Source organism: Nannobrachium achirus (genome assembly GCF_963921795.1).
Source record: "Nannobrachium achirus genome assembly, chromosome: 13".
Taxonomy (NCBI): domain Eukaryota; kingdom Metazoa; phylum Chordata; class Actinopteri; order Myctophiformes; family Myctophidae; genus Nannobrachium; species Nannobrachium achirus.
In genome coordinates, this window is record NC_137833.1 from 44,104,780 (window position 1) to 44,132,451 (window position 27,672).

Below are 27,672 nucleotides of genomic sequence, written 5' to 3' on the forward strand. Positions count from 1 at the left end.
TGCTAAGGTATGGCAACATGACTGGTGTCTTTGTGCAAGACACCAGTCATGTTGCCATACCTTAGCTTTTTCTGAACTGACGCCACTGCTCAAGAACATAACCACAAACATGTTCTTTGTATTGAGATAATCCTCATCAAATGATGTACCCTAAAACAATGTTAGAATAGTGAACACCATATCCTAAGATGCCAGCACCATGTTACATAAAAGTAGCAGTCACCAGTATTCAAGCCAGTATTCAAGAATGTGAAGTCTACAGAAGGATGTTTTTTTTTCTTCTAATTAGTATTCTGTAATAAACTTTCCATCTGAAGTTAATAAAATATTTGGCATAAAAGCATAATGTGGAGAGAGCCAACATTTGTGCTATTCATTAAAATTAATAAGTCAGTTTCATTTACTCAGTAAGAATAAATAACCTCTTGACCACTTTGCACTCCACTTGCTTAACCCCTGAAAATGTAAGGGGCACGCTTTCTCAGTAATCTACATGCAATTTGTTTAATGGCTGCCACGGTTAGCTATTGCACGTCAAAACTATCTTGCCATCTGAGTGAAGGCTAATTTACAGTATAATTTGTATACATTTTTAATACAAATGTGTATACTGTAGACAAATATTGTACACAAGAAGAGTATAAATGCCCAACAAGCTACACTCATCAAAGTGGTTTGAGCCATTCTGGCTGAAAAGATTATAAAACCCTGTGGTCTTAGAATTCACACGGGAACGGCGAGGCTCCAGTGCAGATCTCACATTTCATGTGGCCTGCCTGTTACAATACGTCAGTTGACTATGACATCAGTCATCTTTGACGTCAGTCATATATTACAGGATTTTTCAAACTGTTTTGACTCGGGGCACCCCTGTAAATAACCTTTTCATCCACGGCACCCCTGAATTACACTGTTCATTTTTAGAATCTTACATCCTATTGGAGAAATATCTGTTTCTATCAGAACTGACTGAAAATAACGTTAAACCACTTGAACTCCAGCATGCCTATTCTGGGGGGAAGGTTCACCAAAAATAGCTGATCTACAAGCTCACAGTTGTGACGCGTTGTGAGCTTGTAGATCGGCTATTTTTGGTGAAGAGTGTTGTCGTAGATGGAAAAAGAACTCATCAAGTACAGTGCAAATCAGGTCTGTTTTACTAAGTATAGTGAAGTGATATTGATGTAGTGATATTGATGAATTCCAAATATTATCAAATTATCTCGCGGCACCCCTGGACTGGCATCACGGCACCCCAGGGTGCCCCGTCACACACTTTGAAAACCCCTGATCTATTACATGACCTCCATATTTTCAGCCCGATCAGAGATGAAGGAACCGAGACGATTCCATGGCAATCCAGTGAGTAGTTGTCAAGATATCATCGCTGTCGGGCAGAAACAGAGACCATGACTCTCCATATTTCAACTTCTTGTGTTGTGTGTTTTCCCCCCCCCCTGTAAATGTAGGTTATAATTTGTAGTGCAAGATTGTCACGGAAAAGTAGCAAAAATAGCCGATCTCGCATCGCGGCCCTCCGGCACATTGTGAGCTTGTTGATCTGCTATTTTTGAAACATTTTGAAAGTGAAAGTGGTGAAGTGTGTGTGTGTGTGTGTGTGTGTGTGTGTGTGTGTGTGTGTGTGTGTGTGTGTGTGTGTGTGTGTGTGTGTGTGTGTGTGTGTGTGTTTTATGAATACTGAAACAATGACTTAAGTATTAACAAGAGCTTGTAACTACATTCGATCCATTGGAACGCAGCTTCTTTTGTCTTTTCTTTTCTTTTAACGAAGAGTAACTCTTTTGGATTTAAAAGGTTTCTACCAAAAAATGACGATATGTTAGCCAACATAGTGGCAGCACTAGCGTAGTGGGGCTAAAAATACATTATTTTTGTCATACAACTCTTATCGAAGGGGTCGTACAATGAATTACTGTTTAAATTAAGCCCTAGTGTACTACAATGAAGAGCAAATAGCCGATCTACAAGCTCGCAACGTGTCATGATGCAATGCATGGTGAGCTGGTAGATCTGCCATTTTGGCTTTTTGAAAATGTAACGACAAGCCCAAAATAGGGATGCCAGGTTAAAAGTTGCTATGCCCGCCTGTTCTCACAAAGACAGAGGGGAAGTAACAGTATGGCTCAGAGAAGCTTGCCTGGTTTTGTGTATGCGTGTTCCCCTGGATTCTGGTGGATGAACAACAAGAGGTGAGCTATCCTGCACTCCTGAGTGGTAAAAAAATAAAATAAATAAATAAACCTGACCCACTATACGCAGGTCTCACCACTAGACTCTGGAACACTTTCAAAGATAATTGAGTACAGGCGTAGAGGATACAGCAAGGTGAGATGTGTGTGTGTGTGTGTGTGTGTGTGTGTGTGTGTGTGTGTGTGTGTGTGTGTGTGTGTGTGTGTGTGTGTGTGTGTGTGTGTGTGTGTGTGTGTGTGTGTGTGTGTGTGTGTGTGTGTGTGTCTGTGTGCGTGCGTGCGTGCGTCCGCGGGGGAATAGTGGAATAGTGAGAAAACTTTACAATCATAAATTATAAAGAATGCATTGACACACAGCCACTTTCATACTTCTCTCTTTTCATATGGGAAGGTCCAAAATGCTGTCCACTCAAGTTTAGAATCAATACCACCCTCTAATAGATACAATTATGGATATTGTCACAGTATCAGTTTTATGAGAGACCCTGACAACTAGACAAATTCCATCAATCAAAACGGTCTCCGGAGAAATCCCTGTTACATGATAAGCATACACATTGTATGTGCTCAGCCAGGCAAATTGGAGAGAGTTAGCGATGGAGGCACTCTGCGTTTTGCTGATCTGTTACTGTGCTCCACAAGATGAAAGAAAAACAACCAGCGTTGCAATATCACAGACACTTCAAGTGACGGTGTGAAGGGAAATAAATTGTGTGCAGAGGAGTCTCGCTACACTTTGGAACTCTTAAAAAAAATGGAGCATGTACAGTATATAGATAAATCCAGCATAGTGTGATTTGAGGGAGAAAATGTTCGGGACAAACTCCCCATTTCACAATCCCCTCTTCTCACCCCTGTCCTTCCAACCTCCAATTACACAGAGAAAACTGTGTTTTTTTTTGGTACTTGTTGGAAACATACAGGCTCTCCATCCGAACTCAATTTGGTTTGGTAATGAGGCTGTGCTACTGTATGTGCATTTCCCAATGCTGTAAGAAAAAAAAAAGTATTAATTTAACTCTGAGTGTACAAATGGACCCTATCGAGTCCATTTGTACACTCTCAGGTGTTAAATTAACACTAAGGATTTTAATGCACACGCGGGCAGACCAATCAGCAATTGCCAGCACACATAGCAGGGCTTTGCTTCTGCCAGAAAGCTCTGAGGAAATTGACTGGGGGAAAGTGTTGCCTTTTTTCTTTTGGAGGAAACTTGGGAGCTCACCTTGTGGGGTTCTCAACACAACCTTGAGAATTCACACAATCTGAGAACACGCATGGTAATAACTTGAATATTTTCACGACGAATAAAGATTCTAAAACCATACCATTTTAATGGCCAATGGTTTAGAACATTTCCTGTCAGTCTGTCCATCCCTTGACTCCCAAACAAGATATCTTGAACACTACTGTCAGTATTATTGTGGAAATTGCTGAGCAACTTCATGGTCCCCGGATGATGATCCATACTGATTCAGGTGAGCCTTATAGCACCAAAATGTCACTTTTGCACACAAGACATCTCAGAATCCAATCCTTTTGACTAAAGTTTCCATTTGGGTCAGCACAGCCTAGCCCTAGTGCCTGAATGCGTAATTAATAAGTGGCCTGCGGGTCACCGTGCAGCCTGCACTGACCCCTGTCATACTCATAACATGGTATTACTAAGTGCCCAAATTGAAGACATCGCACAACACAAGCTTGTTTGTGTCCTATCCTGTTTTTCTAATGGACTCTGAGTCTGAAGTGATTAACAAGTTGCGATGATGAGACTGTCCATCTATTACTCCCACCCCTTTATGCTCCATCTACTGACCAAAACTCCATGTTGACAGTAGCCTCCCCGGCCCATAGGAGTTTGTGCAGTGACAAATATCACCCTTCCCGCCAGGCCCTCCCCTGAACACGGGCCAATTGTGTTCGTACAATAGTCGGATGCACCGCGGTGGATTTAAAACCCTAGACACCGTCGGGGTGAGCAGCTACTTTACAACTTGCGCCACCCGAGCGCATTAGTTTGCATTCATTCAAGCAAATATACTCGAATGAATGATTATAGGAAGCATATAATTCGAAGAACATTGCCAACCGGCTTTTCCATTATGGTCTCCAAGACTCACGTGGTCGTCGTATGTCTCGTGTGTGATTGATAACAGCGGGATCCTGTATCCTGGGTTGGCGGACGCGGTCCTGGCTCGTGGAGTTTTCACCTCCCTGGATAAACTGGGGAGAGCGCTGTGTTTTCCTGCTGCAGCCCGAACCACTGCTGGACCCCTTCCTGTTGCTCCATGACTCCTGGGGGAACAAAACATAGAGGTAATATATAAATAGAGGGCGGACGGCCCCGCCCCCAGATATTCATTTCAATGCAAGTTGCTCAGTGGCGTTTGAAGCACCCGGAAGACTGCCGGAAGTAGCTGAATCCAGGTGCAATTTTTCTTACGTTGACGAACGTCTAACGTCACAAATGTCACAATGCTTGTAAGCTATTACAAAGATCTTTATACATTTTGAACTTGTAAAATTAGTACTTTAAGTATATTTTCATGCCAACACTGCAAAAAACATCTTCCATCACTGTCTGCACACATCCATCTGTTTACGTTCTTCATGTCCATATAATCTGTATGCAAGAGCTTTATTCATTAGAGTACATTAACCACCAACCACATGAACCCTAGCAGCCAACTAACCGCATCTCTTTTCTGGGAACATTCGTACTAGGCAAACATAGCAGATCTAGCAATGCACAAGCAGATCAGTGAGCTTGTGGATCATCTATTTTTGGCGATGACATTTGGTGTTTGGGGGGAAAAAGGAGGGGACCATATACTGTATAGACCCCTGGGAGACCCCGGTCAACTGAAGTACATGGGATTCAAGTGGTTCAACCTCTAGTAGTAGTATACTTCCATCTTATGACAAATAGCAAAAATATAACAGATCTACAAGCTCACAACGTATCGCGGTGCAACATGTTATGAGCTTGTAGATCTGCATTTCTTTGCATATTTTTGACTATTTCGAAAATGTTGAAATTCTTTTTAAATTTTTTATGTATTTATTCTTAAATGTATTAAAATGCTGTGCCCAAAATTGGGACACCAGGTTGAAAGTAAACGATGGAACCGACAACGAGTGACTTCAATCAATGCTAATAGATTGATTTATTATTGAAGTATTTATATACTGTAGCACGTCCGTTTCACTCCTTTTGGAAACATGCCTTTTGGGCACGGCGTAAAAGTAGTTGCTTTGATTACCCTGATGAAACAACGCGCTCGCACATGAAGCCATATCTTTCCCACATTTTCTGCCGAGTCTGCACTTATCGGCAATGAGGGCGGCCATCATTTCCAGGAGTTATGTGCACCAAACGTGCCTCAGTAGACACACATCAAAGGCAAATGGTGCTTGAGCCCCGGCGCCTGGGCCCGAAATGAGCATCGTGGGAATGGATACGGTTTTGTATTTTATGTTTTATGCTTTATCTGTCGGCCAAACATCTCCAGGATTGCCGGCTGGATTTAGGGTCACAATGAGGTCTATTATTTTGAGAAGTTACATTTTTAACGGACGCAGGGAGGCGAACACTATCTACTCCTAGCAGATCCTTAACGAGGTTGCAGTCCATTGTGAGGCAAATATAAACACTCAGAAGGAACTACTGGTGCATATTTTTCATGGAGATTTACATTGCCATGTTGGAGAAAATCTGGGGAGGGAATTGGTCACGATTTAAAGAATTGCCAACATCAAATGTTGCGGCTGTACCGTACTTAGGTCCTCTGTTTCCCGAGTTAGAATAAGGTACGATGCTACACTTTCTAAAGAAAGGCTTTGTTGATTTTCAAGATAAATCCCATGAGTTGAACACAATAGCGTGGAGAGAAATGGCCTATGTCTGAAGTGTCTACATGTAGAATATACATACAAATGAAAAAAGTATCTACACCAGACGACGGCAAGTTTGGGACGAGACCAAAAACATGGCTTATAGGGCGCGGTCACACCAAAGTTTAATTCTACCTATAAGCGTGGAAGTTCATATTTGTTAGCATATTTATATCATATTTGTTTGCAGAAATCAAATGGCAGGTAGAAATGGGGAAATCTCACTCTTTCGACAAGTCATTCTTTCGACTATAAGCATCGGCAGGTTAGCTACTCACCCATCATCACAGTTACTGTGGTTAGGGTTTGGGTTAGGTTTAAGAGATGTTAACATTCACCCACGTCGGCAGGTTAGCTACTCACCCGCGTCGACAGGTTAGCATTTCACCAGGTTAACATTCACCCGTGTTGAAAGAATGAACCGTCGAACAGATGCTATGTCGCAATATCGACACGCTCCCGGTAGAAAATAGGTATTACAGTGCTTGTAACTTAACTGGCATACACCAGCCAGTTCTACAGAAAGTGTAGGTTAACTGTGTTACATTTTTTAAGTCCAAGATTCAGACCTGTCAAATGAATATATTCAGTTGTGAAATCAATATAGGCCAATATAAATTTCGGAAAATAGTCGATCTACAAGCTCACGGCGCATTGTGAGCTTGTAGATCTGCTATTTTGAAAGTTATGTTACCTTGTGGATGCGGTGGAGGTTGGCCGTAAGCTCCGTACGGGAGGAGCGCTGGTCCTTCGACTGGAGTCATCAGACCCATTCAAGTAGGACAGTTCTCTTAGCTGCTGCTGCCTGATCTCATCGTTGTAGTCCTGCGGGAACCAAACAGTGGTGGAAAGTAACTAAGCACTGTACTTGACTTGACCACCTTGCAGGCTTATGCAAAGGTTAAAATGTCACCCCCAGGGGGGGGCCCCAAATTATTTTGGGGGGTGCCCAGATGATTAACTTAATGTGCAACATTGTTTTCTCACTCAAACAGTAAACAAACCAACATAAAGTTTAAGTGTGTATACGGTATCTGCACATTTCTAAAGTGACAATTTGAGGATCTTTTAATACCTCTAAAATGAAAAATTAAACATTGGCCAAATTGTCAAATATAGAGGCAGAAATTAGTCGATCTACATGCTCACAACGCCTAACGCGAGGCGTTGTGAGCATGTCATCTGCTATTATCACAATAGAACCGTGTTATACAAAATGTAATGCCCCATCTCTTAGTGCTCGTCAGGGTGGGGGGTCCCCAGTTAAAATATGATTATTTTGGGGGTAGTAGCCTGAAAAGGTTGAGGACCACTGATGTAGATCCTGTTCGTTCTGGACAAGGAGGGCATGAGACACACAAACCTATCCATAGGGAGCGCTGTTTCACACCGCTCCAAAAATTGCCAACATCAATGTTGATCTGCTATTTTCACAATAAACCGTGTTATACAAAATGTAATGCCTCAACTCTTAATGCCCCAGCTGACTGTACCACTTTCCCCTCTGTCTCTTTCTTGTCAATATGTAGACACCAGTGTCTCTTTCCTGTCATGTAGACAATGGTGTCTTTTGTTGAGATTCTCAGTTCTCCTTATCGCTTTGAACTTCTTTGCCTTTGTTTTACTATTTTTAAAAACATTTTACTTCAAATAGCCGATGTACATCGGCACGTTGTGAGCTTGTAGATCAGCTATTTGAAATATTCCAAAATATTTTTGAAAATAGTTAAAAATGGCAAAAAGGTTTAGTGATAAGGGGTAATTAAGGCATGGATGAAAAGAGAGCCCTCTGAACTTTTACGTCCCCATATTTAAACCAATGCCAGGGGTCATCAAGTGTCCGTACACAGACAAACGTGTCCGTGGCAAGACTGAAGACCATGTCCCCTTTAAAATGTAAAAAATAAAAGTACTACAGCCAGTATACAGTGGCTGACTTACCGTGCAGTCTCCAGGTTTTATACAAGGAATATAATTGCAAGTCACTCATCATGATAATTGATTATCCACAGATTCCACACTGTTCATATTCACAATAGGCCCTCTCATCAAAATGCCTGCTGCCCGTTGTTGTATGCTGATGTATAAAATAGGTTTGATGTTGTTAAACAGGTTTTTGTGATATTAAGCAATTTTGCTTAATATCCTCTTAATACCCGCTCAAGGACCCCTTGATTTTGAGAACCACTGTCCACTGGTGCCAGTACACCCAGAAACGCCATTGCAGAGAACCATACCAAAAAATGTCTTCCAAACCAATGAATGATCTGATTTTAACTTAACAGTTTAAGAGCTGCGTTTCTCAAATGCCCTTTGAGATTAACACTCTAATAAAGAGCCCAGTTTCTTATAAGCAAAATGAATAATGTGGATGACAATATGACAATTCTTCTCTAATTGTCTTTAGTGCTTTGAAAATTCAAAGCCATCACTTAGGAAAAAGTAGAACGTGTAGAAGGTAAGAAAGTAGACAAAAGTTCAGAGATGGCCATAGAAATAATAACAATAATTCACTTGACTTTTAAAGCAATTTTTTAAAATGGGTTATAAATTGCTCAATCTACGCCTTCCCTCTCAGCTTTCTTACATACTATCTATGTAATAAAACATCAAAGGGATGAGGACTAACCACTCTCCCTCTTTAAAAACACAGCATATGTTATCCATCATGTCTACTGGACTAGTATACTTTTATTATTTTATTCATGTAATAACATTATTGACCACTCCTTTTGTATGTCCGTGGCAAAAATATATTTTGAGGAAAATGTCCATCACAAGCCTATGGGTTGATGAACCATGACCAATTAATTCTTTCAACAGACTAAACCTTGTTCTATGGCCTTCCTGCACTAGCATTTGGCCTTTGTGCCTACAAAAACTTGACAACAACAAAGGCCAATTGGCCTTGCCCCTAAAACGACGAAATTCTAGGCCTGCTTCATACTTCTACTCCATTACCTCTCAGAGGCAAATTAATACTTTTTACTCCACTGCAATTATTTAGTAGATTTGGTTACTAGTTACTTATGAACAAAACCAAAGCACTTAAGCCCTATTTTATTCTGCTATTTTCCAAAAGGTTTGACAAAATTAATGTTAAAGAATTGTAGTACTTTTAACCTAAAGTATATTTTGATGCAATTCAAGTCAAATGTTTAATGCAAGTCTTTTACTTGTAACAGAGTATTTCTATATTGTGTGGTATTGCTACTATCTACTTCTACCACCGGGGAAAAACACAAGTGAAACACAACAGGAGAACAGCCTATCATGTTGAGATTAGAAATATCTTTAAACAAGAGTGTCTTGGGCTCTTGGCCAAGACAGGCAGCAGCATATTAAAGTTGCGATCCATAACCTTCATGTCCCAGCTGAGGTTTGAGCCCGGGTCCCCCGCACGCACAGAGGAACTTACTATTACTGTGAGCTAAGACAGAAAGCCCTGTTTGGTGGAGGATATATTGCGCTTTGAGCTTCATGCTGCAAATACATGATCTCGTCAACCATAGTTATACTCGACCACAAGATCTAAATCATGCTGCAATATTTTGTTCCAGGGACCCCCAGAAGTAAAGATTTGGGTTATACAAATATATGTATTCAAAGTCAAACATTTGCAGTGTTCAATTTATTTTATTTTATATCTCATCTACAAGCTCATAGTGCAGCACGAAGTGACTTATATATCTGATACTTTTGAATAACTTTTGAAAAGTATAAAATATGGTTAAAGTGGTTAAAATACAATAATTTCTTGGTTTCAAAACGTGTTAAACATGGTTGCAGCCAAACAACCAACGTATAACAAAATACAGACATTAAAAGTTATACTTCACAGTGCATAACATAGATCAGCAGAATCAATAAAATGAGCCAAAAAACAAAAGTCAGCATAGCATGCCAGATCAAAAAGCGAAATTAGGTTAGCCCACGAAACATCGACAGCCTGATTTGCCTTGCCTCCAATTCCTCGAACATCGTTTTAAAGGCATCCAGTGATGCTCGTTCCCCGAGATTTAAATCCATTTGCAATGAATTCCAAGCTGAGGGCGCAGCATGCATAAAAGCCTCCTTTCTGCTTGCAACAGCAGCAAAATGTCATCAAATTAAAACTCCGACACACACACAGAAAATACAACTTTTTGCTGAGCAGCGATTATTTCATTGAGGAATGAATGAATGCCTCGGTTTGGGTGTCCAGCCGGTTTTAGAATAATTAACTAGATGAGAGGTCGTTAACGCAGGAGCAAAATGAGCAAAGAAACTGTAAAACACAGTTCCTATTTCCTGTAGTATTTGTAGTATTTAGTGTACGTAAATACAAATTAGTAATTAGTAGTAATTTTTAGTACATGCATGAGAACAATATTTGTGTTTTGCATAATTTATTTTTCTTCGATTCCATTGCTGGAAGAGTATACAACATAGGCCTACTGTACAATTCCTATGATTTTTGTACCAATAGGCAATATTCTTCTGGATACACATACGTCATGTACTAGTATGCACGAGTATCGCGTTTTTTTTGCACAAGATCGTGGTTGTTGCAATTACCTGCACTACAAAACAATACTTCACATACTGTATGTTGCACATGCTCATACTAAAGGCCCATTCCCACTGGGACAGATAAACAGATACAAAAATATCTTTCTCCATTCAAGTTGATGGTAAGATACAGATAAAAAAAAATCTGTCACAGATATGTTTATCTTCTGGCCCAGTGGGAATGGGTCTTTAGTGTGATAAGATATATAGGCTACAGGTATATTTTTTACATTATCCACTTGAACCCTAGCATTCCTATTCTGAGGAGAACTTTAGCCAAAAATAGAAGATCTACTAGCTCACAATGCCTGCATCGTGTAAAAGACGTTAGAGGGAAAAAGAGCAGACTAAGTATAGAGTGAAAGAGTGGTTCAATTGTGGTTAAATGTCTGAAAATACACATTAGTTAACATGAATCCAATATGCACTGAGGACGCTGCTGTCAAACAAGTCTATATGAAACTATCCATGAAATCTATGGAAACGTTTAATCTGCAACATAATTGTATACAGTATGTAGTGAGGGTCCCTGCTTCATCTCTCTCTGTTGCTCTCTATATCTCTCTCTCTCTCTCTCTCTCTCTCTCTCAGCTAGGGGGTCCTTGCAATGAAAAACATTGAAACCAGTTGTAGTGGTAATCCATGTCTGTCTCATATAACGAAGACTTTGAATCAATTTAAAAATGAATGTGATTTGTGAAGTCACGATGACCTTGACCTTTGACCACCAAATCGTAAAACCCTTGGATTCAAGTGGACTGTTTGTGTCAATGAAACTGAAATGAAATTCCCACCAGGCATTCCTGAGATAGCATTTTCCATGATAATGGGACGTAGGCTACATATTCTATGTGGACAGCCTGACATTAATATTGCCTCTGGCCACAGCTAGTGCCGGTGGAAGCATAAAACAACTTTGCTGAAGAGGGAACATATTTCGGTCGTGTTGTTGTTGACTTTTTAAGGACAACGTTGCACTATGGTGGTTGAAAAAGCTTTTCCCGAATGTCTCAAACTTGGCACCTTTTGTGTTTTTTCCTAAACATATTCCATTTTGAGACGGCTTTAATGGACTAAAATATGCTGCTTTTAGTGAAATTCAACAAATTACCATTCGGATTGGAGAATGCTTTCCAAACCGGAGGTTATCATTTTCTACCTGCTCTGCTATAGCACGGGATGTAGTAAAAACAATCTTTCCAGTTTATGGGCTATAATCAATTTCTATATTCACTAGGATTCGAAATCATGATATTAAATAAGGGTGCCCTTTCATATAAATTACTACAGGAAAAGCAATTTTCTCTTTTTTCTTTATGCGCTCAGCAGGCTGACATTTTCAACAGTTTTATGTAAAAGATAATTGCAGTCTTCTGATGATTCTAAAGCATTCTGTCTGTACTTGCAGGGGCGTCACACTAAATTCTGGGCCCTGGGTACAAGGATTCACTGCGGGGCCCCCATGAATGTTAACTATTGAAAAATAGCAGATATACAAGCTCACAGCGCGGCACCGAGTGCCGCGCTGCAAGCTTGTAGATCTGCTATTTTAAAAAATTGTGAAAAAGTGTGCAAGAAACCCATGTTCCCATGTCAGTGATGCTCAAACTTTTTCATGTGAAGGACCCCCAAAATGATATGAATTTGGCCACGGACCCCCATCTCAAAATATTTAGTTCCAGGGAACCCCCAGAAGCAAAATTTGAGTTACAAATGTCCGCTTAAAAAATACATATTCAAAGATTTGCACACATTTTCACGACTTTTAAAAAATAGCAGATCTACAAGCTCGCAGCGCGGCACTCTGTGCCGCGCTGTGAGCTTGTATATCTGCTATTTTTCAATAGCTAAAGTTACTAGGGCCCCTCCACCTTGGGCCCTGGTAACTCAGTCCCACTTTCCTACCCCTTGTGACGCCCCTGGTACTTGCCATCTAATATGATATGGAGGAGAATTGCATGGCAGATAACGGGAATGGATAACACATTATTCATTGTCTGACAATGAATAATATAAATTGGGGTTATCTCCTACCAGGGTTATTTGTAAAGCCTGTAATATTGATACAGGTATAATGATATGTGAGAAATGGAGAATATCAGCCTTGCGTAGCAGTTTAACCTTGTCTGGCTTTACAGGGGTCAACATGTTATAACATTACACAGTGAACAAGAAAGGCAGCCTCTGCACACACTCAACGCTGGGCGAAAATTAGATTTTCTATTTCAAGCTTTCGGTCAGTGGTGTGAAGTAACTAAGTACAATTACTCAAGTACTGTACAATTTTAAGGTATTTGAATTTTACTTGAGTGTTTCCAATTTCCAATACTTTTGCTTCTACTCCACTACATCTCGGATCCAAATATTGTACTTTTACTCCACTACATTTATTTGAACACTTTAGTCACTAGTTACTTTGCAGATGTACAGTACATTATAACATTATAAAACATACATAAACCACTTTAGCCCTATTTTATACTGTGGCTATTCATTGCGAAGCGTTGTGAGCTTGTAGATCTGCTATTTTCAAACATTTTGTACTTTTGGTACTTTAAAGCTGTACTGTGGAAGCTGCTCAACTAGTGGTCAGTAGCGGTATTGCTTTTTTCGGCCGGAGTCGCCACGGACCACCGGAACGGGGGTCCGCGGACCACCGCGGCCGTCGCGAGCACCTCCGCCTTGCCGATACGATTCCGTAGAGCCGTCTCCCGTCATTTTTAGACCAGAATTGAGGGAGTAGCAAGCAAGATTCCTTCACCAATGTAAACACAGTTGCTGAGGGAAGCTACTTCCTTTAGAGACAGCAAGACTCGCTGTGATTGGCCGGTGGTGTATGATCGGCGCTGTGATTGGCCGGTAGTGTATCATGTGGGAGATGACATCATTTTGCCGGGAAATTCTCCCCCCCTCACAACTCATAGAAAACATATAAAGAGAAGGCTTCAGAAGCTGAAAATAACAGAGTGGGGGTTCTAAAACTTTAGCGATTTAACAGTTAGGACAATTTTAAGATTTGTTTTATAAAAAAAGTTACATGGTATAACTTTAAGTACATTTTGATGCCAACACTTTCATACTTTTACTCAAGTACACTTAGAATTCCAGACTTTTACTTGTAAGGGTGCCCTCAAACCAAAATACCTAGAGTGGAATCCACCAATGCTTTTCAATTAGAATGGAGTGTTTTTTTGCCAGCAGAGGATTTCTGCAAAAAACGCTCCATTCTCATTGAAATGCATTGGCGGATTCCACTCTAGGTATTTTGGTGTAAGCGGTTTCATGCCAGCAGAGGATTTCTGCAAAAAACGCTCCCTTCTCATTGAAATGCATTGGCGGAACGCGGATTCCACTCTCATAGGTATTTTGGTCTGAGGGCACCCTAACAGAGTATTTCTATGTTGCAGTATTGATACTTTTACTTAAGTAAAATATGTGAGTAGTTTTTCTACCACTGCTTCAGGCATTATGACAAAAAATCTCAGAAAAAGAAAAAGAAGAAAAAACATGTCATTCTTGCACAGCGTAGAGCAGGGGTAGGCAACCTTAGGCACGGGTGCCAACATTGGCACCCGTACATTGGTGATCACTGTCACACTGGCAGAAGTGTGAGAGAGAGGATTTATACCGGTATTTTATTTATCAATTAAATTAAGTCACCTAATTTGCAGCAAATTACATCGTGCACATAATTCTACGATGATTAAAATTCTGAACTTTGACTGGGGAGGGAGTCAGGGAGATAGACGGGTTATTGCTCTGAGTCTAATGAGCATTATAACAATATCCTGACTATCAAAATATGTCAGAATGGGGTGTCATTAAAATGTATGTTGACGCGGCACACTGACTATGTAGAAAATAAAAACATGGCTCACGTCAAAAAGGTTACTGACCCCTGGTGCAGAGCATGATTGGTTGCCTTGGTTCATTTGGTTCCCTTTGGCTCCAGCACCTCACCAGAGTTTACTGGCAGACGAGCGCTAGTTTCATTTTCACTATTCTGTTCGTAACATTACACAGTTAATTGTGTTAATTTAACTCTGATAGTGTAATGGTCCATTTGATCACATTACAATGGATACATTAATGAGAATGTGATTTTTTTTTTGTTGAGTAAAACAATTAACAAAACAAAGGTCTCTCAACAAAAAGGAATTCTTTCACTTTATCATTTTGTGGAACAAAAGGGTCGTGCAACGAAGCATAAAGTAACTGGATACTCTCTAAATTAACAGTCGCCAATATGAGCTTTTCACGCTTGTAAAAGTTTCGCTGTGGACACGGCGGCATGAATGAGTTTATTGTCTTTGTTGTTTTTCCGTTTGTTATCCTGCATTCTGTGGATAATCAAGCTGTTTGACTGAAATAAATGCACTCATGCGTATTCCTCTAAAGCCTTGAAGGATAATGGGAAATTATTTCATGATGTCAGTGGGCCTCTTAATTAAGAGAATTCCATAATTCCAACAGTTACATTCATGAATAAACACACAAATAACACTAGAAGCTAGGCAGCTCTGTGGAGAGTGTAATCTCCACCAGGACGGGTCGTCTACACCAGTGTTTCTCAACCTTTTTTCTGCATGGGGCCTTGGGCACACTTTTCATGTCCCAAGAATCCATGGGCACACCAACATAATACAGGGGTGTAAATATCGTCACTGTCGGGAAGAAACCTTGTATCTCGTGTTTCAAATTTGTACGTTTCTTCGCAAAGTAAAGCCCTGCTTCATCATACAAGGCTGTCGCACAACAGTAGCGAAAACAGCAGATCTACAAGCACACAACGCCTCGCACCGCGAGGCGTTGTGTGCTTGTAGATCGGCTGTTTTCACTAGTTTAAATCATTTTAAAAATGATAAATACAATACTGGCTTTCAAGCAGTTTCAAGGGGCACACTTGACCCTTCTCAGGGGCACACCAAAGGTCCCCAGGCACAGTGGTTGAGAAACACTGGTCTACACAGGGCCAGAGCTGTAAGTTGCAGGTTGCAGCTGCCGGGGACCCGTGGAAGCTGCAGGAGGAAATGGCATTCCCACCGCCACAACTTCTGATCACAAGTGAAAGAAGTGGTTTTGGAGTTGAGCTCTACAGCAGTGTTTCTCAATCACTGTGCCTGGGGACCTTAGGTGTGCCCCTGAGAAGGGTCAGGTGTGCCCCTTGAAACCGCTTGAAAGCCAGTATTGTATTTATCATTTTAAAAATGATTTAAACTAGTCTACAAGCACACAAGCACACAACGCCTTGCGGTGCGAGGCGTTGTGTGCTTGTAGATCTGCTGTTTTCACTGCTGTTGTGCGACAGCCTTGTATGATGAAGCAGGGCTTTACTTTGCGAAGAAACGTACACATTTGAAACTTGGAGATACAAGGTTTCTATCCCGACAGTGACAATATTTACACCTCCGTATGTTGGTGTGCCCATGGATTCTTGGGACATGAAAAGTGTGCCCATGCAGAAAAAAGGTTGAGAAACACTGCTCTACAGAGACCACTCAACTTAAGCTGGGAAGCGATTCGATGTAAAAACTAAATATTTGAGAGATTACTCAACTCGTGATTAGAAAAATAAATAGCCCTCCCATTAATATTGAAAGCATATTACAAGCCAATTTACAGTAGTCCTATTAAAAATCGAAAAGCTGTTTTGATGCATATTGTGACCCATGTACTGCTCATTTGTGGTGGCCCCTAATGGAACCAAATCCATTTGGTCCATTTGGTTCCATTTGTACACTCTCTGAGTTACATACCCATAAGGGTCTTAACTATCATTTAGCAGGGGACCCCCCTAGCTGGAACTCCCTCGTGGACCCCTGGGGGGGTCCCCGCCCGGCGCCCGGACCCCACTTTGAGAACCAATGTCGACTCCTAAAACGAACACCAAACTGGGGATCCTTCAAGTGAAAAAGTCCGAGAGCCACTGGGTTGGAGGGGCAGAGGTCGTGCTTGTTGGCTCCATCCTGTGTCCACAGGGAGCAGCACACAGTCACCTCCAACACACACCTGGAGCTAGTTGAGCTTGTCAGGTCACTGGCGTGCAGAACCCGCCTGCACGCTGCTTACCGTGAGAAAGATCAAGCACTGGCACGCCAGTGACCCATAGTCCCTCAGCTTGAGCTCGTTGATTGATTGATGAGCCAGCGGGTCAAATGGTAGAAGCTCCCATTAGGGCAGAGCTTTCCTTCTCGCCCCGCTTTCCTGTTTCTACTGACAAATAACACGGCCCCGGGCTACACTGCTCGGCAGGGAGGTCCACCGTGTATGCCAGCTGTGTACAGAAGATGGATTATTGTATGACCACATATCTGTACTCTTCCCCTGCTACTATTCCATTACTTGATATTGCCAGTCTAAGATCTTGTGTTATATTTGAACTATAGTGCTTAATGTTTTCCATGTCAACAAGGGGACAACTTTTGACAAAACTGCAGAGGCATACAGTATATGCATGCTTATACTTTGCATTGTTTGTAGAAGCATTTCACAGTAATTGTTGCATTACCACACATATGGGCCCTATTTTTGCCATTACCGTACTCCTTATTCCTAACCTTTTTTTACATTTTTTTTTACTATTTCGAAAAACATTTTTAAATGGCTCAAATAGACAATCTACAGTACAAGCTCACAACATGTCGATGTAGATGTCAGCATGTCAGTGTCTGACGTCGGTCCGTCATCCGTCCATGTATTGCAACAATTACTGTCAAATATGTATGGATACACTGTACCTGGCCTGCCCACATCCTGCCCGCGCCTTTTTACCCAGGGGTGCTGTGTGTACCCCTCCTTTAATCTCCTCTACACCAAATCTCTTTGCCGTAAATAGCCAATCTAGAAGCTCACAACGTGTTGCGTTGCGATGCGCCATAAGCTTGTAGATTACGGCTATTTTCTGCAAACGTTCACCCATTTTCATCGAATGTTCACCTATTATGATTTCGTACCCAGAATAGAGATGCTAGGGTTCATGGGGTTAAATAAACACATCACACGCAGTCTGTGTGCACGGCGATTAGAAAGCGAGGCAAGTCTAACTTCATTAAACAACTCCTGTTTTACCAAGGCAATGCAGCAAGGCTAAGAGCTGAACACACTAATAAACACATATTTTTTTCACTTGTTCCATCCATGGACTTGAATAGTGAATGAGGGTGGTATAATTCAGGTAATGAAAGTAAACAGAAAAAGCAAATACCGCACGGAATACAAAATGCTGACCATAAGTGAGACAGGCTGAGGTGGAGTGCGGAGTCCCGTTAGAATGACAAGTGGTCATCTAAGGCATACCGTATTGGCTCTGTTGATAAAATGTATCGATATAATGCATTCACGCCGACGTGTCTTTGGTTTGTTTGTTGTGTTTCGGAATCCTCGATTGACTTCCACTCAGGGCCACATTTACATTAATCAAAGGCGCAGTGCAAATTGCCCTGCGCCTTAAGTGGTTTGTGCTGGAAAGGTGCACGGAACGGAATTAATGTCTGATTTACGAAGGTAGCAGCTAATTACTCAATCGCGGAGTGGGACCGCACCTTCTAGCCACGTTCTGCATTTGAAGTGCAGCTTAAGGGGAAATTAAGACCGATGCGATTTTTCCTCTGCAACGTTCTAAATGCTTAATTTATGTACCATTGTATGTTGTACCATGGCAGTACATGCTGAAACTAAATAGCAGAAGCACAAGCTCACAAAGTGTGGCTTTCAGCTTGTAGGTCGAGGCTATTTTCAGCACACAACAGCGATGTGTGTCGAAGTGTAAATCAGACTTCAAATATTATTTTCGATCTAATGTACGGTTAAAAGGTGCAGGTTTTTTGGAGCCCTCAGTCACCGAAAAACCTAAACTAGAGATAGGTGTAAACTAGAGGACCACTAGTTTACATAATAGAGCTGAGAGACGATGTTTACACAGCAAGCATTTTTGCGATGGTGGCAAAGAAAAACTACCCCTTAAAACTGCAAATTTTAACTTGGACACTACAATTACATTTATATGTTTTTCATAATGTTGCTGTGACATCATAGAAGGTATAGGTTTGTTCCCCTGCCCCCATCCCTGTTTTTTTCTACAGGCAGGTGTCCGGGTGAATTTCACCCCGCGTTAGTGATAGAGGGTAAAATACCAGTAAGACTCCCTAATCGGGAGATAAGCGACCGTTGGTCGCTTATCTCCACAAATAGGCCAAAAGTTTGTTTTACCAATTATTACACTCTATGTGAACATTTACATCAACAAATCCCAAGTACTATGCAGAACGACCCATTTCAAGTTTTTAATGTACAACAATATTTAGAAAATAGGTCTACAAGCTCACAATGCTACGCATTGTCCTCGTCCCTTATATTCCCATAGGTTATATGGAGATCTCAGTGTTTGTCAGTCCTTGTTCATTTATGCCCATATATGGACATCTCTATATCTACTGTAACAGTCCTTGTCCCTTTATGCCCGGAGATCTCTTAACTGTAAGTCCTTGTCCCTTTTATGCCCATATATGGATATTCCTGATGTCATCAGTATATGAACATATATGGGCTTTCTGATATGCCCATATATGGAGATCTCTTAACTGTAAGCCCTTGTCCCTTTTATGCCCATATATGGATATCCCTGATGTCATCCGTATATGCCCATATATGGGCTTTCTAATATGCCCATATATGGAGATCTCTGTATCTCCATATATGGGTATAAAAGGATACTTCAGGTCTGACATCAGGTTTGTTTATATTGGGTTGCTAGGTTTGACATCACAAACTCCATGGGCCATCTGACCTAGAAATCTATATTTGGGCATAGATGACTCATCGTGACCTCATCATGATTTCAATCGCTATAAAAGGACTCTCAGTGACATACACTCTCCACAGATAAAGCAGTCAACCAGCCTACCAGTCAACCCATTCTTTGATTACTTTGTACAACTAGATTAACTTTTCAATGGCATCCCCACTGGAATTGACCGAAATGTACGACAGACAATGCCGGTCTTATACCAGGAAAGAAGCATTTCTTCGACTCAGACCTTATCGCCAGGGTTGGCTTATAGCAGCTGTCGGTAGATAATGCCGGTCTTATATAAGGGTCATTTGTGTACGGTGTGATTTGCCATGGTTACTCATTGAAGTTGAATCTCCATATATGGAGATAACCTACGCATCACACTAAGTCTGACCTCACCAGCCCATATTTGGGCATGAGCAACTTATGTCTCCATATATGGAGATATGATGACGTCACACAGTCCTCAGCCGATGATGTGGCGTGATGTCATACAATACACAAACGAGCCCAGATATGAGCAGGGCAAAGGTGTGACGTGTGACGTGTGACGTGTGACCGACCGACCGACCGACCGACGGACGGACGGACGGCCGGTGGAGGTTTTGATACTAAACTGCGACCTTACGGTCGCAATAATCCCATTCTCCCACAATTGGCAGCAGGCACGTGCACACATAGACATCAAAGGGGGCTCGAGCCCCTGCCCTTTTATCCGTCTGTAAAAAGTGCCCTCTCCAGACCATGAATGCAGTTTTTAATATGGTGAATGAAATGCTTGTTGCCCTCTTTCCATGCCATACCTGAAGGCAGCATTCAAGAGAACTGCCTTATCCAAACTCTCCTGAACTTGAATGCAGCATCTCATGTTGAAATCAAGAAATGTGTATAAATCAAGCATCGGAAATAGTCGACCTCCAAGCTCACAACGCGCCGCAGCGCAACACGTTGTGAGCTTGGAGGTCTGCTATTTTGTTATGTTATGTTTTCACCAAAAGGCCCTTTTAGAAATGTCTCTAACATTCTCTGCACGTCCCTGATTGGCAGTGGACTCACTTGACTGTGCCTTCATAGTCCGTAGGGATTTCAGAAAAAATCACACCCGTGTGAACTGAGCGGTGGTTTACTGTACTCTACTGTACCTAACTGTACTGTACTGTACATATTCTGTGTTCTATATCTATGAATTCTATGTGTTCTAGATCTATGAATTCTGTCGCCCCCCCAGGCTAGTCTCAACAGCACCCTCTTACCCCCCCCCCCCCCCCCCCCCCCCTCCCCCTTCCCCCCTGCGTGTGTGTGTGTGTGTGCCTGGCCTGGCCTGGCCTGAAAACAGCGCCCCTCCCTTAACATGTGTGGTCATAAAAGGTACTGTAGGGCAGGCTACATACAGACAGACAGACAGACAGACACGGACGGACGGACGGACGGAGACAGACATACCCACACACACGGCCACGTATAGGAGCGTTGTGACCACCGCTCAAAAAGGCCCTATAAGGAGGTCAGAGGCAGGGGCGTCACACCAAGTTCTGGGCCCTGGGTACAAGGATTCACTGCAGGCCCCCCATGAATGTTAACTATTGAAAAATAGCAGATATACAAGCTCACAGTGCGGCACCGAGTGCCGCGCTGTGAGCTTGTATATCTGCGAGCTTGTAGATCTGCTATTTTTGAAAAATCGTGAAAATGTGTGCCAAGAAACCTATGTTTCCATGTCAGTGATGCTCAAACTTTTTCATGTGAAGGACCCCCAAAATGATATCAATTTGGCCACGGATCCCTATCTCAAAATATTTCGTTCCAGGGACCCCCCCCCCCCCCCCCCGGAAGCAAAATTTGAGTTACAAATGTTCGCTTAAAAAATACATATATTCAAAGATTTGCGCACATTTTCATGACTTTTCAAAAATAGCAGATCTACAAGCTCGCAGCGCGGCACCAAGCTTGTAGATCTGCTATTTTTCAATAGCTAAAGTTACTACTAGGGCCCCTCCACCTTGGGCCCTGGTGACTCAGTACCACTTTCCTACCCCTCGTGACGCCCCTGGTCAGAGGCATTTTGGGGCAAAAGTGGGTAACCAGGCCATTTTACATAATTCAAGGGTGCTGAATCAGAAAAACATGGATCCCAAGAGAACATTTGAGTTTTTCACCTTCTAATTTACAGTAGCACAACAAAATGGCTACCTGAATTGCCAATTTTGAACTATTTCCAATAGCTCTGTAACAAGCAGTGTTGTACAGTGCTAATTTTAGAAGTGGGGGGACACCCGCACCTACCGGCATACATTACATTCACGTGCACGTGCGGACACGCACACAGTGACACACAAACATGCAGACGATATGAAAACATGTTCTGTGGCTGTGTATGTATATAATAAATAAATACATGGAATTAAGCAGCAACTCTACTAACTAGCGGTAAGACAGAATGTAGCATGTTTATTCTGCAGGTTTTATTTTACAAGGCCACTTAAAGTAAACTGCTGCAGAATGAATTAATTGCTGATTGGGGTTTGACTATAGAGCAAATTTCATCTACTTTTATTAGGCTATCAGACGCTGACAAGATCGCTAAGTCAGATGAGGGGATTTCTCGTACCATTTTGTAAAGCATTACCCTTACCTTGGGCCATTCATTTTGCTCTCAACTAGACCTTTTTCTAAAATGGACATGAAGTTTTGTAGTGCAACTCGAGTTTTAGGATCCCGTCTCCAAGAGATAGATTGTATAGCTAAATCTGCCATTTTATTGGTTGTTTTTGGTTGTCAGGGGGATATCACAACCAATCGGTGGACGGGCTCTGTCTCGCCTCATCCGCTGCAGGTTGCGTTGACAGCTTTGTGTCAATGTTAAATGAACAAACTAAATCAATTGACCAAAACACAAATCTTATTTTTAGATGTGAGAGGGCACCGCTCCCATGGGGGAGCACATGGGAGCTACAACCCTGTAGGCAAGCAAAACTGACAAATAAAGTGTCGACACTCGACAGTATACAGTATCTATGTTCTGAGTGTTAAACAATGTGATCATGGCATTTATGAGGCATTAGCCTACCCCTAAATATGTAAATGAGTGGCCACCATTACGGAAAACTGTTACTGTTTAGTACTCAAAGGGGTCCACAACACACACCCCTTACTTTTTGCCTCCCCCTGGTCAGCCGGGGCGCATGATGGAGGGGAAAGTAACTGGTGGGAATAACGTGTTCCTTCCACACGTTCCACACAACAGTGTTCCTCAGTGGCTTGGACTCGTGCACTCAGGGGCGTCACACCAAATTCTGGGCCCTCCATGAATGTTAACTATTGAAAAATAGCAGATATACAAGCTCACAGCACGGCACCGAGTGCCGCGCTGCGAGCTTGTAGATCTGCTATTTTTGAAAAAAATTGAAATGTGTGCAAGAAACCTATGTTTCCATGTCAGTGATGCTCAAACTTTTTCATGTGAAGGACCCCCAAAATTATATGTATTTGGCCACGGACCCCCATCTCAAAATATTTAGTTCCAGGGACACCCCAGAAGCAAAATTTGAGTTACAAATGTTCACTTAAAAAATACATATATTCAAAGATTTGCACACATTTTCACGACTTTTCAAAAATAGCAGATCTACAAGCTCGCAGCGCGGCACTCGGTGCCGCGCTGTGAGCTTGTATATCTGCTATTTTTCAATAGCTAAAGTTACTAGGGCCCCTCCACCTTGGGCCCTAGTAACTCAGTCCCACTTTCCTACCCCTCGTGACGCCCCTGCGTGCACTGAAGGAACATGAGCCAAGTTCGTTGCTCTCCTCAGGTTGGCAGAGGGAGAGTACCGCCCAGGATTACACTTAGCAATTAACAAATGCATGGGTTAGAAAAATTGTGGGATACATAAAAAAAAAAAAAAACGTCACACTGAGCTGCACAACCTGCATTTATCAGCATACAGACATATTTTGGTGTGACCATGCAGTATCCTAGGGAAACCATATCCACCAAATATGGTCTGGAATTTCATAGTTTATGGTGTATTTTATCTATCCATTTGGTAATTCAATCAAGTCTGCCTGCTTGTCTCTCATTGCAACAAGAGGGCTAATTTGCATTCACCCCCCAGTGCTCCTGGGTGGAACAAAGTCACAGGGCACTGTCTTTGTGACCTGCTGTGAGTAGCTACTGATAGGTGTTTACCGTCAACAGGGCCTTCTGCTACAAGGCCACAAGTCAGTGTATTGACCAGATGCTAATCTACTCAACCTGTCTGGACAAATGAAGGGGTCCGCCTTCATTTGCTTTAAAACCTGAGCAAAATAATGTATTGGGGGTCTTCTCCGCCGGAAAGCCGTGAGGCTGAAGGGTAGCTCTGTACCATGGCTTCATACTCTATGCAATAAACCTGACTGGAAACTCTGATCATCTCAACATCTCTCCGTCTCTATTCCTGCCTGCCTGCAATCGCCTGTGCCTCTGCTTATCTTCCTCCAAGCAACAAGGTTAAGAAATAGTTAACTCATAGACTTTAAGATACTTCAACCACATCTGGTGTGACCACATATGTCTGGCTTTGTGTATGCGCACGGATCTCCATGTATGGAGATAACTGACATCAGGGACAGAATGGCCCATACAAGGAGATATACGTGTGTCGTGTTTGATACCATTGCACATGTCCGATTTCTTCTCAATTGTGCAAATGGTGGTTTTCACTGTTCACAGTGAAAAGGTTTTTCTCCATTGTGGATATGCTGGTGACGCTTCAGGTGACATAACTGACTGAAGCTCTTGTCACACACTTTACAGATGAAAGGTTTTTCTCCTGTGTGGATTAGCAGGTGTCTCTTCAGGTAACCTAACTGACTGAAACTCTTTTCACAATCTTTACAGTGAAAAGGTTTTTCTCCAGTGTGTATACGCAGGTGCCTCTTCAGGTGACCTAACTCCCTGAAACTCTTGTCACACTGTTTACAGTGAAAAGGTTTTTCTCCAGTGTGTATAAGCTGGTGATTCTTCAGGTGACATAACCGACTGAAACTCTTGTCACACACTTTACAGTGAAAGGGTTTTTCTCCTTTGTGGATACGCTGGTGGAGCCTCAGGCCACTTAACCTACTGAAACTCTTATCACACTGTTTACAGATGTGAGTTTTCTTCCCTGTATAAGTCAGCTGATGTGTCTTTGCTTCTCCTGGTTGAGTTAAAGTCTTGATAAACGTTTCATGACTGCAAGATTTTAGTTGATCTGTGTCTCCTTGTTCCTGGCTGTTAGGGTTACGTTGGTACCAGAGCCCTGCTCTCTGTCCATTTATGGGCATTTGGTAGTAGAGGGCATCTTGTCTCAATTGAGGTCTGAAGTATGCACAATCAGAACAGCGGACCTTAGTCTGGGAGGATTGAGACCACACTCCTTCCTGGAGTGGCGGTTCATCACCAAATCTGCATCTATACATAGGGACCGATTTTTAGGTTCTGTTGGGTTATGGACAATTTATTTATCCACTGGGTTTTTATAGCCTCTCAGGTGCAGGCGCGGGCTGCCACCCCTCCATATTTGGGCTAGAGTGATGTCATCCATATGACATCACCACCTTGAAGGAAGAGATCATTATGGAAGAGATCCACATAGATGCCACACCGTTATTAAACCCAGTTTATTTATTTTGTCATTCAGTACTTACAGTAGTGTGGTTGCTATAGGCAACACTATTGCATTTGGTCAAAGAATTACTTTCCAGAAAGTGAACCTGTGTTTTGTCAACTTTTTGAGTGATGTTATCCGGGTTGTAAGGCTGCACAACAGAAAAGCTTTAACTGTTGAAAAATAGCAGATATACAAGCTCGCAGCGCGGCACCGAGTGCCGCGCTGCGAGCTTGTAGATCTGCTATTTTTGAAAAATCATGATTTTTCTTTGCAAGTCTTTGAATATATCTATTTAAACATTTGTAAATCAAATATTTGCTTCTGGGGGTCCCTGGAACAACATATTTTGAGATGGGGGTCCGTGGCTAAATACCTGTAATTTTGGGGGTCCTTGACATGAAAAAGTTTGAGAACCACTGATTTAGAGGAAGGATTTAGAAGTCGGGTCAAAGATCGGGTCAAAGATATTCATAGACTTGCACACATTTTCACGATTTTTCAAAAATAGCAGATCTACAAGCTCGCAGCGCGGCACTCGGTGCCGCGCTGTGAGCTTGTATATCTGCTATTTTTCAATGGTTAAGGCATAAAATAGTGGTTAAAGTGGTTCAAATCTAATGCGACTTGGGCGCGTTCCAGGTGAGTTAACTTGACATCACATTCCTCTGGAATGCGTCAGTGCAACCACAACTTCCCAGAATTGCACCTTTCTAGTTGTAATTGTTTTAACATTCAAAATCAGAGCTACAACTTGGTTGGTTCCACTCTCAGAGAGAGGTTTCTCTGTTCATTTAGGGGAATTCTCGTCACCTCAGGTGCATATATTTATATTTTTTGCATTTTTCTTTTACATATATTTTCACTGTTATGAGGATGATGTGCAAATCTATCTACCACTCAAAAGGCGCTTTTCCACTGCAAGGTGGAACCAGAACTTTCAGGAACCAGAACCTATTTTTTTGGTTCTGGTTTTGTTTCCATTGCGAACGGCCCGGTTCCAGACAAGGTTCCTGGAACCTCCTGGAACCTTTTTTAGGTCCTGCTCCTGATGTAGAACTAAACTTGAGTTCTGGGAACCTATGGGCGGGGCTAGCAGCGCTCCTGCTCTCGATTGGTCGAGCGGAGGTAACGACACCGAGGAGAACGGGGAGAAATCTCTCACAACACAACAGCGTCATTTTTAAAATCCTATTCCGACAGACAGAAACACAGAAACACTATGGACGCGACGCCATATCCAGAAGGAGCTAAGGATTTTCAAACGAATTCCGTCGCCGTCGTCTTTCTGAAATGAGTGTCGAGTGCACAAGCAGACAGACACGGTGCCAAGCAAAAATAAAGAAAATGTACGTCGATAGACAGACAACAAACTACGGTGGAGATACGCATCTCTACATTCGCCCGTCCATTGGTGACTCCCGAGTCGCGAGGCAGCAGCCGAGCCGTGCTGTGACGTGTGTGTGTGTGTGTGTGTGTGTGTGTGTGTGTGTGTGTGTGTGTGTGCGCGCGCGCGCCGCGTGTGTGTGTGTGTGTGTGTGTGAGAGAGAGAGGGAGACGCTTTTTTTCCTCCCTAGAGCAAAGGCAGCGTACCGACCAAACGCTCAGTCAGCAGCTTGTTTGAACGTTCTATTGTTTTTTTATTTTTTTATTCAGAAAGTAGTAACTAATAATATACGTATTTACATACAGCTGTTATTTTAGATTTTAGATTCCCGAATGTGCTGCTGTTCAAATGACCAGCTGTTTTGTCTCAGCCAAATCAGGCTGACCAGTTGAGCTTCCCGGTTGGGTCTGGTTATATGGAAACAAAAGCAGAACTTGGTTCTGGAACTTCACGGGTTCTTGAAAGTTCTTGGTTCTGGAAAGTTCTGGTTCTGGTTCTGGCTTGGCCCTGCAGTGGAAATGCGCCTAAAGTTAACTCAAATGATCCATTTAAGCCGTTTCTTGATTTTCTACAAGACTCACTTATTAGTGAAGAAAATAAGGGCGAAGTGTGTGGACTCCTTTGAGTACTAAACTGTTTTCTGTATGGCCTCTAATTTGCATATTTAGGAGTAAGCTTACCACTAATTGCATTACAAATACCTTACACACATTGTCTGACCCTCAGAACAACAATATATACACTTTATTTGTCTGTTTTGCTTGCTTTGTTATAGTTATTGAAGAAATAGTTCCCACTGGTCAAATGATTCTATATTTTATGAGGAAAACACTAAAAGTATCGTACATTGTCTGGCACATTTTATATAATAAAGCACCGCGACTCAAAATTATTACTATCGTGACTACTAATTGAAGCCGAGGCCGAATTGGACCAAATCGCATGGATGAGCCCTGACAGCACATGGTTGGTTCTACAGACTCCAAATTTCACACGCAGATAGCTCAGACCTTTGCCTACGTTCTTAGCTAGGCCTCGACCCGACCCGATCTGCGGTTTTCCGGAACCAACACGAAAGGTTCGGAATCTCCATATGCGGAGTCCTGACTACTAAATTGAAGCCAATGGACGCCAAATCCGAATTGGCCCGAATCGCATGGATGAGCCCTGACAGCACATGGTTGGTGCTACAGACTCCAAATTTCGCAC

At 42.2% G+C, this 27,672-nt stretch overlaps 1 protein-coding gene across 1 annotated transcript in view; it reads right to left on the minus strand.

Annotated features, from left to right (window-relative positions):
• Positions 1-27,672, minus strand: part of khdrbs2 (KH domain containing, RNA binding, signal transduction associated 2) — a gene marked incomplete at both ends in the record, with an annotated part of 123,046 nt that overhangs the window by 25,069 nt on the left and 70,305 nt on the right. Inside the window, 2 exons of the mRNA XM_080740759.1 lie at positions 4,331-4,505; positions 6,799-6,929. Coding sequence (XP_080596885.1) covers positions 4,331-4,505; positions 6,799-6,929 — 306 coding nt within the window. The remainder of the gene's footprint in view (positions 1-4,330; positions 4,506-6,798; positions 6,930-27,672) is intronic.